Source organism: Hypanus sabinus, chromosome 27 (assembly GCF_030144855.1).
Source record: "Hypanus sabinus isolate sHypSab1 chromosome 27, sHypSab1.hap1, whole genome shotgun sequence".
NCBI classification, from domain to species: Eukaryota; Metazoa; Chordata; class Chondrichthyes; order Myliobatiformes; family Dasyatidae; genus Hypanus; species Hypanus sabinus.
In genome coordinates this window covers 45,366,238-45,378,408 of record NC_082732.1, presented here as the reverse complement: position 1 = coordinate 45,378,408, position 12,171 = coordinate 45,366,238, and the positions used below count along the sequence as shown (strand labels likewise).

At 43.0% G+C, this 12,171-nt stretch overlaps 1 protein-coding gene across 1 annotated transcript in view; it reads right to left on the bottom strand.

The window, feature by feature from the left end:
- The window catches only part of LOC132381954 (protein polyglycylase TTLL10-like), a 40,371-nt gene extending 32,773 nt beyond the window's left edge, over positions 1-7,598 (bottom strand). Inside the window, exons 1-2 of the mRNA XM_059951656.1 lie at positions 7,499-7,598; positions 1,882-2,000 (exon numbers count right to left, since the gene is read on the bottom strand). Coding sequence (XP_059807639.1) covers positions 1,882-2,000; positions 7,499-7,578 — 199 coding nt within the window. The 5' untranslated portion in view covers positions 7,579-7,598. The remainder of the gene's footprint in view (positions 1-1,881; positions 2,001-7,498) is intronic.
- Between the last annotated feature and the right edge of the window lie 4,573 nt (positions 7,599-12,171).

Below are 12,171 nucleotides of genomic sequence, written 5' to 3'. Positions count from 1 at the left end.
AGGCAAATGCAATGTTAGCATCATTTCAAGAAGTTTAGAATACAAAAGCAGGAATGTGATGCAGAGGCTTTATAATGCACTGGTGAGGCCTCACCTTGAGTATTGTGAACACTTTTGGGCTCCTCATCTAAGAAAAGATGTGCTGGCATTGGAGAGGGTCCAGAGGCGGTTTGCAAGAATGACTCTGCTCTGTCATATACTATATATCCACAGCAGAATTAGGCCATTTGTCATTCCATCATGGCTGATTACTTTTCCCTTTCATCCCTGTTCTCCTGCCTTTTCCCCATAACCTTAGACACCCTTACTGTTTAAGGACCTGTCAACCTCCAGTTTAAATATACCCAAAGGCTTGGCCTCTACCGGGATGATCTTCTATTCTGACGTTGTGCCTTCTGGTTTAACATCTCCCACTGTAGGAAACTTGCTCTCTATGTCTACTCTATCTAGGCCTTTCAATATTCAGTAAGTTTCAATGAAATCTTCCCCCTCCCCATTCTTTTAACCTCCAGCAAATACAGGCCCAGAGAGGGGAGAAGTTTAAATGAGTCCTGATGGGTAGGGTTTTCACACAAAAGGTGGTGAATAGCTGCAACCTCCAGGTGAGGTGGTACAGTGAGATATAACTACAATGTTTCAAAGCCATTTGGACAGGTGCTTGGATAGGAAAGGTGTTGGGGGATACAGGCCTAATGTGGAAAGTGTTGACAGGTATCATGGTAGGTCTGGATGATGTTGGTCAATAGGTCCCATTTTTGAGCTATACGATCTATGACTTTATCTTTCCTCTTGAGTTTCCTGTATGCAATGTGGACACAGTGTTGGGTCAGACTGGGTGATGGGTAGTGTTCCTGTTTAGTACCTTGTATTGAAACAGAGAGTGGGAATAGAAGTAGCCTTTACAGGCTTGTAGTGCTCCACAGGGGTCAGTGTTGTGTCCACTAATCTTCATCTTATATGTCAATGATCTGGATGCTGAAATTGAAGGCTTTCTGGCCGAGTTTGCAGATGATACAAAGCCTAGTGGAGGGACAGGTAGTACTGAGGAAGCAGTCATTTAAATAGGTAGGGCATAGAAGTATACAGACATAGTGTTGATAGCAGAAAGGTCAGCATGTTGATTGTGGGCTGAAGGACCTGTTTCTGTGCTGGGCCACTCAGTGGCTCTGATTTGATGATGTTCAGAGTGAGTGCAACCGAGGTAACAGAACTCACATTTCTCAGCCTTGGTATCGTAAGGTTTTTGCAATGAGCTCTCAGAAACGACAATCAATGTCATTGGAAACTAGGGGTGTCCTTTTAGAATGAAGATGAGGAGGAATTTCTTAAGCCATAGAATGGAATTCTTTGCCATAGTCAGATGTGGAGGCCAAATCTTTATGTATATTTTAGTTAGAGGATGATAGATTCTTGATTGGTCAGGCCATGAAGGGATATGGGGAGAAGACAGGAGATTGGGTGTGAGAGGAAAATTGGATCAGCCATGATGAAATGGTGGAGCAGACTTGATGGGCCAAATGGCCTAATTCTGCTCCTTTATCTTATGATCTTATGAAAACCAATGACATTTACAAGTTTAAGATTTTGAAAATGGATCCTTAAAGAAAATATGAAATAAACTTCATTTTCAACTAAAGTTAAAGGAACAACGAAATGTAAAAATTTTCAAATAGAAATGAATAATCCTGTCATGTTTTACCAATGAATTGTATAAAAGATTCAAACACATTGTAAGATGTTGTCTGTGTTTAGGCTGAGTATATGTACCCTTTGATAAACCAGATATCATGATAATCTATTTCACTTCTAATTCCACCTTCACCTTCACAGTCTATATCCGTTCCAGTAGCTCCCAAGCTATCAGGCTGTCTTTGTTCTTACCTGGTTGGAAGTTCTGGTAGTTGATAGCCATTTTGTGCTCAGACCATTTGAATAAATAGTCCCCCCGGTTGTTGTCATAGATTCTCTTCCATCCCTTGATCTCGCAGTAATTAGCAACTCTGCATTAAAAAGAAACAGTTGGACTTTCATCTGTATCTCCATCAGGGAAACAGACAAACAGAACAGACCAATTTGCAACATCCTTCACAAGCGGAGAGGAAGAGACTTAAGGCACGGTGTGGGCCAAAGGGATGCACAGATCCACCTCCTCTCCCAAGCTCTGCACACCTTCTCCAACTGCTCTTTGAGATACCACATGGACCAGTTCTGCAGCCTTTTGGGTGGAACACCTAGATCATCAGAGATCATCCAGGTTATCACAGATCACCCCATATCCCACATTTTGATATTTGGCAGATGCTGAAAATCTGGAGCTTTTCATGCTTTTTGATTCCATATCAACCCAAATTGAAGATGAAGGAGGTCACTGTTGCTGCTACTGATGGGAGAGGGACTTGGTTTTACTCTAAGCATCAGACTGAGGATTTAACTTACTGCCCTGCATGGTGGTCCATATTTCAAGGGCTGAAAAAAACCCCTCCTCTGTTGCTCTGCTGGAGGAGAGAGTGCTGGGGGAAGTGTCATAGAATCTTTGAGCACCAAAGCTCAAAAACAGGTACCTTGGCCCACCTAGTCCTTGCCAAATATTAACTTGCCTAGTCTCACCAGCCTGCACCTGGTCTAAAGCTCTCCATACCCCTCACATCTATGTACCTATCCAAGTTTCTCTTAAATGTCGAAGTCAATCCTGCATCCACCACTTCTGCTGGCAGCTTGTTCCACACTCTCACCACCAGCTGAGTGAATAAATTCCTCCTCATGGTCTCCTTAAACATTGTGCCTTTCTCCCTAAACCTTGACCTCTATTTCTAGTCTCACCCAGCTTCAGTGGAAAAAACCTGCTTGCATTTACCCTGTCTATATCCCTCAAATAAAATTATGTATCTGTCAAATCTCCCCAATTCTCCTGTGCTCCAGGGAATAAAGTTGTAATGTATTCAACCCTCATGTCCTCTAGTCCCAGCAACATCCTAGTAAATTTTCTCTTCACTCTTTCAACTTTATTGATAACTTTTCTGTAGGTACTGTAGGTGACTAGAACTGCACACAATACTCCAAATTAGGCTTCACCAATGTCTTACTCAACCTCAAAATAAGATCCCAATTCCGGTGCTCAGTACCCTGATTTATGAAGGCCAATGTGCCAAGATGGATATGGAGAATGAGGAGGAAAGGTCCAGGTACCAATGTGGATGGGAGAGGACATGCATTCTTGAACGTGTTGCCAGGGCAAGGACTGTCTCCAGGACATCAGACTGGGTTTGATGCGCAACCTGAGGAGTAGTATCTCAGAAAAAGTAAGGGGTTCTCACACCAGCTGGCTTTTGATAGCCAGTTATAATGATCACAAGCCAGAAGACTCCAGTGTGACATAAAATCATTTTGCCAGACCTTCACCACTCTTCACAAAAGGCCACAGTGGACTGGAGATTCAGCCATTCTATCATGGGTACAACCTTTCTTTCCATCAAAGTCACCTTCAAAAGCTGGTGCCCAATAACCTGGCATCGGTTATTAGTGACATGCCGGGACATGCTACCAACAGGGAAGAGGTACAGGAGCATGAAAACACCCACTCAACAATTCACAACCGGCTTCTTCCCCTTCATCATCAGGTTTTGACAGTCCATGAACCTATAAGCACTACCTTGTTTTCTTCTGTTTTGCAGTCTTGCAGTTGTAGTTGTCAGGGACACTGGAGGTCTCCCTGTCTTCCCACATCCTGCAAGAGCAGCATTCCACTATCCTGCCTGGAACTTTTACTGTCCAAACTGAGCAGATATAAAGAAGGAAAGGAGAAATAAACCTAACTTAGAGCGTTTCTTCTTCTTTTTTTTTGCTTACTCTGACTGAAGCCTTTCTTCGGTGAAGCCCCCAAGAGCTGAAGCCTCAGGATCACCACTCTGACTCTATCCACTCAGAAGATGGCCACTGTGTTTGCCCCTGCCTTACTTTAATTTGCTCTTGCTAATCAATATGTGGATTGGTTGCTGGTCAGAGCTCAGTTACACTGCCACTATCCCCTGCTCCTTTTTAGATCAGAAAACATAGGAGTAGAATTATGCCATTTGGCAATCAAGCCAGCTCCACTATTAAATCATGGCTGATCTTTTTTTCCCCTCCTCAGCCCCACACCCCGGCCTTCTCCCCGTAACCTTTGATGCTGTGTCCAATCAAGAACCTATCAAGCTCTGCCTTAAATATACCCAATGACCTGGCCTCCACAGCTGCCTGTGGTAATAAATTCCACAAATTCACCATCCTCTGGCTAAAGAAATTTCTCTGCATCTCTTTTTAAAATGGATGCCCCTCTATCCAGAGGCTGTTCTCTTTTGTCCTAGACTCCCCCACCATGGGAAACATCCTTTTCACATCTACTCTGTCTAGGCCTTTCAGCATTTGAAAGATTTCAATGAGATTCCCCCGTCATCCTTCTAAATCCCAGCGAGTACAGACCCAGAGCCATCAAATGTCCCTCATATGGTAACCCTGACATACCCGGAATCATCTTGTGAACCTCTTCTGGACCCTCTCCAATGTCAGCACATCTTTTCTTAGAGGAGGAGCCTAGAACTGTTGAGAATACCCAAGCAGAGACCTCACCAGTGCCTTACAAAGCCTCAGCATCACATTCTTGCTCTTATATTCTAGACATCTTGAAATGAATGCTAATATTATATTTGCCTTCCTCACCACTAACTCAACCTGCAAGTTAACCTTCAGGGTGTTCTGCACAAGGACTCCCAAGTCCCTTTGCATCTCAGATTTTTGGATTTTCTCCCCATTTAGAAAATAGTCTGCTCATTTTTTTTTCTTCTACCAAAGTGCATGACCATGCATTTTTCAATATTGTATTTCATTTGCCTTTTTCTTGCTCATTCTCTTAATCTGTCAAAATCCTTCTGCAGCCTTCTTGTTTCCTCAACACTACCTGCTCCTCCATAAATCTTCATATCATCTGCAAACTTGACAACAAAGCCATGTATTCCATCATCTAAATCATTGATATTACAGTGTAAGAAGAAGTGGTCTCAATGCTGACCCCTCCGGAACACCACTAGTCATGGCAGCAAACCAGGAAAGGATCCGTTTATTCCTGTTCCTACCAATCAGCCAGTGCTCTAACCATGTTAGTAACTTTCCTGTAACAACATGGGCTCTTAACTTGGTAAGCAGCCTCATGTGTGGCACCTTGTCAAAGGTCTTCTGAAAGTCCAAATATACAACATCCACTGCATCCCCTTTATCTATCTTATGTGTAATCTCCTCAAAGAATTCCAACAGGTTTGTCAGTCAAGATTTTCTCTTAAGGAAACATTGCTGACTTTGTCCTGTCTTGTCCTCTATCACCAAGTATTCCATCACCTCATCCTTAACAATTAACTCCAACATCTTCCCAACCACTGAGGTTGGGCTAACTGGTCTATAATTTCCTTTCTGCTGCCTTCCTCCATTATTATTGGTGTGACATTTGCAATTTTCCAGAACTCTAGCACCATGCTGGTGTCCAATGTTTTCTGAAAGATCATTACTAATGCTTCCATAATCTTTACCACTACTCTCTTTGAGAACATGAGGGTGCAGTTCTGATCTTGGTCTGGGTGGCTTATGTACCCTTAAGTCTTTCAGCTTTTTGAGCACCTTCTCTCTTGTAAAAGTGACTGCACTCTTATCTCTTCCTTCACACACTACAACATTTGTTACACTGCTAGTGCCTTCCACAGTGAAGACTGACACAAAATACTCATTTAGTTCATCTGCCATCTCCTTGTTTCCCATTATTATCTCTCCACCCTCATTTTCTACCAGTCCTATATCCACTCTTATCTCTTATTTTTTTACATAATTTAAGAAGCTTTTATTATCCACTGATATTGTTTTCTAGATTGCTTTCATATTTCAGTTTTTCCCTCCTAATGATTCCTTTATTTGCTCTCTAGGTTTTTAAAAGCTTCCCTATCCTGTCTTTCCACTAATTTTTGCTTTGATGTATGTCCTCTTTTTTTTAAAGTAGCTTTGACTTCCTTTGTCAGCTGCGGTTGTACTATTTTGCCATTTGAGTGTTTTTGGAATACATCCATCATGCACTTTCCTCATTTTTCCCAGAAACTCACTCTGCTTTCATCCCTGCCATCATCTCTTTCCAATTTAGTTTAGCTAACTCCTCCTTCTTATCACTGTAATTTCCTTTACTCGTTTCTACTCAGGCAGAGTATCTGAGTGAAATCCCTTCCTCTCAAACTTCCGGTATCCGGATTGGTTGCTGGTCATGGCTCTATTTAGAAGAGTACAGCACAGTACAGGTCCTGCAGCACACAATGGAGTAACTTACTGCATGATCAAGTTCACCCTCTCTTCCTACATAGCCCTCCACTTTCTAATCATCCATGTACCAATCTAATAATCATTTAAAAGTCCTTAATGCATCTGCCTTTACCCCTGCCTCCAGCAATGCGCCTGGCACCCACCACTGTCTGTTTAAAATGCCTGTAGTGTACTTAATACTTCAGTAATAATTGAGCAATATTTCCAATGTTACCTGATTAAATATTCTTTGTTTACAGGATGTATACAGCTTATATGTAAAAGTACATGAATAACGTACATCAGGACACCACCATGTCATATGCGTGATGCCTTGCTGAAAGTATAAATGAAGAGCACACGAGTTATCTCCCTGTATTTCTTTCAATTATTTTTCATGTTTTGGAGTTCACAAAGCATAACAAACCTGCCTCTGACATCCCCCCTATACTTCCCTCCAATCACTTTAAAATTATACCCACTTGTATTACCCATTTCCACATTGGGGAACAGAGCTGGCTCATCACTCAGTCTATATCTCAGCATCTTGTACATCTCTATCAAGTCACCCCTCGTCCTCCTTCACTCCATAGATAAACACTCTAGTTCACTTAACCTTTCTTCAAAAGTCACCCTCTCTAATCCAGGCAGGTAAATCCCATCTGTACACTCTCTAAAGTTTCCACAGCCTTCCTATAGTGAGGTGACCAGAAGTAAACACAGTTCTCTGTGATCTAATCAAAGTTTATAGAGCTGCAGCATTACCTCAGAGTTTTTGAACCCAGTTCCCTGAAGGTTATGTAGTTTTCTGGGAAGCTTCCTGGGAATTTTGGAGAGTTAGAGCTGGTGCATCTCCCACCTTTGCAGCCAGTCAGTTCTGATGCCAGGATACAGGTCACAGAGTTGAGGGGCCATTCACCTTAATCTCAGTGATCTGGCTGAAAGTTTTCTCAGGTATATTCACTTTTATTACTCTCTTCTTATTTAGAAATGTATCTAAGCCCTTGCCACTGGGTTTTCACACACTTATTCTTATAGTTTCTTTATTCTTTCTCTTTTATTTACTCTCTCAATATTTAGTCACTTTTTTCTAGTTTCTAAATTCCCCGCAGTTCTCAGTATTTTCCCCTGGGAGATGCAGGAGGAAGTGCTGAGATGCATGGAGCACAAAGAAACTTGAGTTTATACGTACAGATCTGCTCCATTTGATCCTCCCACATAAAAGAAGGGTCCATGATCCCTGACGTCAAGTAGTCTCCAGTGTCTGTCCATCTTGGAGATCACATCATCGATAGCTGTGGGATCTGTGAAGCTGGATGCTGCCCAGGGGCCTTCAGGGAGAAAAGCATTGGCTGGTTCCGATGGGACAGAGCAGTTCCAAGTCAGACAAGAGAGAAGTGTTAGGGGTGGTCAACAGGAAACAAAAGCCCCATAAATCCCAAACCAATGCCCTGATCCAAACATTGAGACTTGGGATTAAAACCTTTGCAGGTGTCATCAACCTGGTCAACTGGTCAGAATGAAAAACAGCATCTTTCCGAAACAAGAAGTCTCAAAGGGATCAACTGTAAATTAAACCTGGAGGAGCAACTATTTTCAGACCAATGAAGCAGAAGAAATGGGCTGGACCAGAGGCAAATGGCATCAGATTGATGATGTCCAGCTTTGGAATTACTGTGTATTTGAGGGAGCTCAAAGGTGCGGCGGTCATGCCGATATTTTCCTGATGTTTTCACTCATGTTGGACTCAGTGGAGGGACATGACTTCCCAGATTCCCTGTGCTTCCAACAGAGTATCCATTGTTCAAGGCTCAGTGAGTGATGGAAACAATGAGAAGGTTTACAAGCGGGAAGGTTAACTACAAATAGTCTACTTCTTAAATTAGCTTAATTTAGCATTTTTAATTTTTTGTTAAGTGTTTTAAAATTACTTACTTACAATTTTTATTTCTTTAAAATTTTGATAGACTTTTAATTGATTTTGTATATTCCGGGTATTTAAAATCCTGATGATCTGTGGCTAGACCTTGTCCAATGAATACTAACTACATCACTGTAGACAAGCCTTCACTACTTTGGATGTGGAAATTACCAGCAAGTCAACAAGGAGAAACTGCAATATTTCTAAATACGATTTTCGAGAGGTTATATCCAGTAAGTTCAGGGAAGGGGTGATGAACCAAGGACTGGGGAGTTGAGGCCATGGCAAACGATGATAACAAGAGAATCAAGAAGGAAGAAATGGCCAGAATTGGAGAAGGAGAAGGTTTGAGGTTGGGAAGAGGTAACAGAAATAGAGAGACATGGCAACACTGAGTCAGCAAGAACTGATGGGGGAATGATGACCAAGTCTGGAAACAGGGAATGGCCAGGAGAGATCAGGATAATAGATCAGATTGATAGAAAGGATTTCATCAGCATGATGGGTTGAGGTGCAGGTCCAGCGAGCTGGTGATAAAGTGATTTTACTAACAGCAAAATAAAAGCAAAACTCCACCGTGGGCGGTCTTAAGCCTGGCTACAAAAGGAGAAGGGTTGGGCTTGTGGCTGGCAACCTATCCTGTAAAAATTCAGAACTACAGAAATGCCCTAGGAGAGGAAGGATTTCACTTAGAAGTCATGTGGTGAAAGTGGACACACAGGGCTGATCAACTTTCAGCCCAGGCCAAAGGACTCTGCTGAGTTGCTGTCAGCTGCCCATGTCCAAGTAAGAAGTAACTGGGGGGTGGGGCGGGGGCTTTAACTGAAAGAAAAGGAATAGATGGAAAGACATTGGCCCAGTATTGTGGTTATCTGTGGCAAATATTTACAAATTATTTTCCATTCTCAGTCTGTGATGGTGGTGGCTTCAGGAGAGGTAAGGTCTTTGTGATGTAAGGAGTATGTGACAAGACTAAGTACAATATCAGAGAGGAGAAGGCCCTGCTGTGAGCTCAGGCCATCCTTTCTCCCTGTCTTGTGATGTTTGTTCTTCATACTCAGTTTGGTATCTATAGGTGAATGGAAGTGTTAACAGATGAAGGTCTACACATTCCTTCGAGAACTGTCCAGGAGCATTAGTTTACATCTGGACTTCTGGGACTGAAAAAGTCAGTGCTAGAGAGTCTAGAGGGATGGCATGAACCAAGCCCTTCAGCCCATCGAGTTCAGGTTGACCAGGAATCACCCCAAGCACCAATCCTGCCCCTGCTCTCAAACAGAGGGAGGTTCTACCAGACCTTTCCTCTGGTATTAGCAGTTATTGCAGTACTCTGGACCAATTTCTCACCAACCTGTTGATCTCTGGCGCTGCTTTACCTCCGGGAAGTGCAGCTGACTGCTTAAGAGATGGTTCTGTAATTCTCTTGTGTTGGAATAGTAATTTTCATCTGGAGTTAAGGCCATATCTTCCTTGGCCTGAGTGTCCCGTTACTGAAATGCTTTATGTTGTAAGCCAAAGACAGCAAAGCATGAGTGGTTTATGACACGTGCCCTAGGCTGGAAACTGTCAGCATTAATCCCCACTCAACAGATTCCTGCTGTCTTTGACAAAGTGTCTTGAATTAAATTGGACAATGTTTGATCCATTAACAATCAGGGAAGGTAAGAGGTCCATGGATTGTTCACTGTGAGGGGGCACTGTGACATCAACACATAGGGAATGTTGTGACTAATCACGAGGGAACACTGAACTTGCGTTTATAAGAGCAGCTGTTTTGTGCTGTGGTGTGATGTTCTCTGTTGCTAGCAATGTGACATGGGGTCAAAAGCGATGATGAAGCTAATGCTTTAAGTCTTTCCATCTCTCATCTCCCCAGATGGAAGGGACTGAAAGTTTGACTTTTATCACCCCATCAACTGGGAGCTAAACATCAAATACCAGAGGACAGAGCTGCAAGGTGAGAGGGCAAGTTCAAAAGAGATGTGCAGGGCAAGATTTTTTACCTAGAGAGTGGTACGTGCTTGGGGAGGTGATGGAAGTAGATTCAACAAAGGCAGTCAGGAGTCATAGAGGGATATGGGTCATGTGCAGGCTGATAGGGTTAGTTCAATTTGGTATTAGGGTCGGCATATGCACGATGGGCGGAAGGGCCTGTTCCTGCATTGCACATGTAAGTGTCATATTGTAGTACAGTCACTGCTGTGATGTTGGAAATTGGCCTTCCCTGTCCTGCATTGACATTGTACTGCTCCTATCTGCTGAGTTTCTTCAATGTCACTGTTCGAAGGTGCCAGGTACCAGCTTTCTCTGATCCACACCTGTCCTTAGGTGATCCTCCCTACCTGATATCCACACACCTTGCACTGTGGCTTTATGTCTCCTGTCCTCCACTGTGGTTCCCAGTATCATAGGGCGCTGATACCAGAGCAAATGTAAAAGAACAAAATCACTGAAAGTAATGATTATCGTCCACTCTCCTTGCCCACAGACTGCCTACTCCTTTGGTTAGAAGTTTTTTTTAGTGTGTCACTCCAGACAGCCAGCCATTCTTATCTGGCACGTGGTGTCAGGATTGGTCTCCTTTCGGATTAAGGGTCACAATATAAACGTTCCTGACTCGACCCTTGTATTTTTTATGAGGCCGAGTGGCTAGCTCGACACTCAACCCGGCACGGATGGAAAGCATGCTCAGGGGTGGCCCAAGTTGGATTTGAACTCTGGAGCCTTCGCTTCGGAATCCAACGCTGATGCCATTGTGTCACCAGTCAGTTAGAAGTGAATAATGCAAACAAAGACATTACCCTTAACTCTTGTTATCAGTGTCAGCATGTAGATAACAAAGTTCTATGAAAGACACAGGAAATGGAAGTACAGCAGTCAGTGTAAAATAATTTTTGATAGAATCTTGTAGTGAAACCCAATACTGGTTGCAGATGGGATACCTTGTAAAGATCCCGAATTTCAGCAATGCATTAGGATGTTCATCAATACTGTGATATCTCCCAGCTGACTGTGATCACCTATGAATTTCCTGAAGGAGTAGCTCACCATGTGTGATGTCACAGCTTTCCAGTATCAAGCCATTAAGTGAAGTAATCAGAAAACCATTCCAAGAATCCAAGGTCTCCAGTCATGACATCACTCAATGCTGACTGTGTGATGTCACAACTGGGGGAAGAGGTGGATTCTATCGAGAAGTTCCTTCCAGAGCCTTTGGCCACCAGGACCAGCTGCAGATGTCGTGGGACTCATCAAAGTCCTTCTCTCTGGGTCATGTCACATTTCAGGGAAGTTACAAGAAAATATTATAAGCACAAAAGATTCTGCCGATGCTGATAATCCAGAGTAACACATACAAAATGCTGGAGGAACTCAGCAGGTCAGGCAGCATTTATGGAAACAAGCAGTTGACCTTTTGGGCCGAGTCCTGCTGAAGGGTCTCGTCCTTAAACACTGACCGTTCATTATTTTTTATAGACTTGCTGAGATACAAGAAGATGACATCTTGCTTCAGAAAGAAATTACAAATCTGGGAACTATATGTGCATTCCGTCTTTCTCCTTTCCCCAGGCTGAGCCTGGTTTACTGATGGACTGTGGTGAGAGAGTTCTCTGGGCTTCCCTCACTGCCCTACCCAGGCCTCATGAGCGTTTCATGTAGGCCTGAGGCTATCCTTTCCTCTGGAGTGACCCAGTAACACGTCGGAGTTAGGTTGGTGAAAACCGAAGGATTATTGCAGGAATGAAAAGCAGATTGACAATGTTGAGGATGGTTCTCACTTCCCCTCCCTTATTCCTACAGCAGCATGAGTTACATCTCATCAGGCTCTGGGGCTTTATCCACCTTCATACAACCCAAAACATCAACATGTTTAAATTGTTTCAAAACCATTGGATTTAACAACTCTCTCTGCAAACAGAGACTAACAAACAACAATCAGAAAG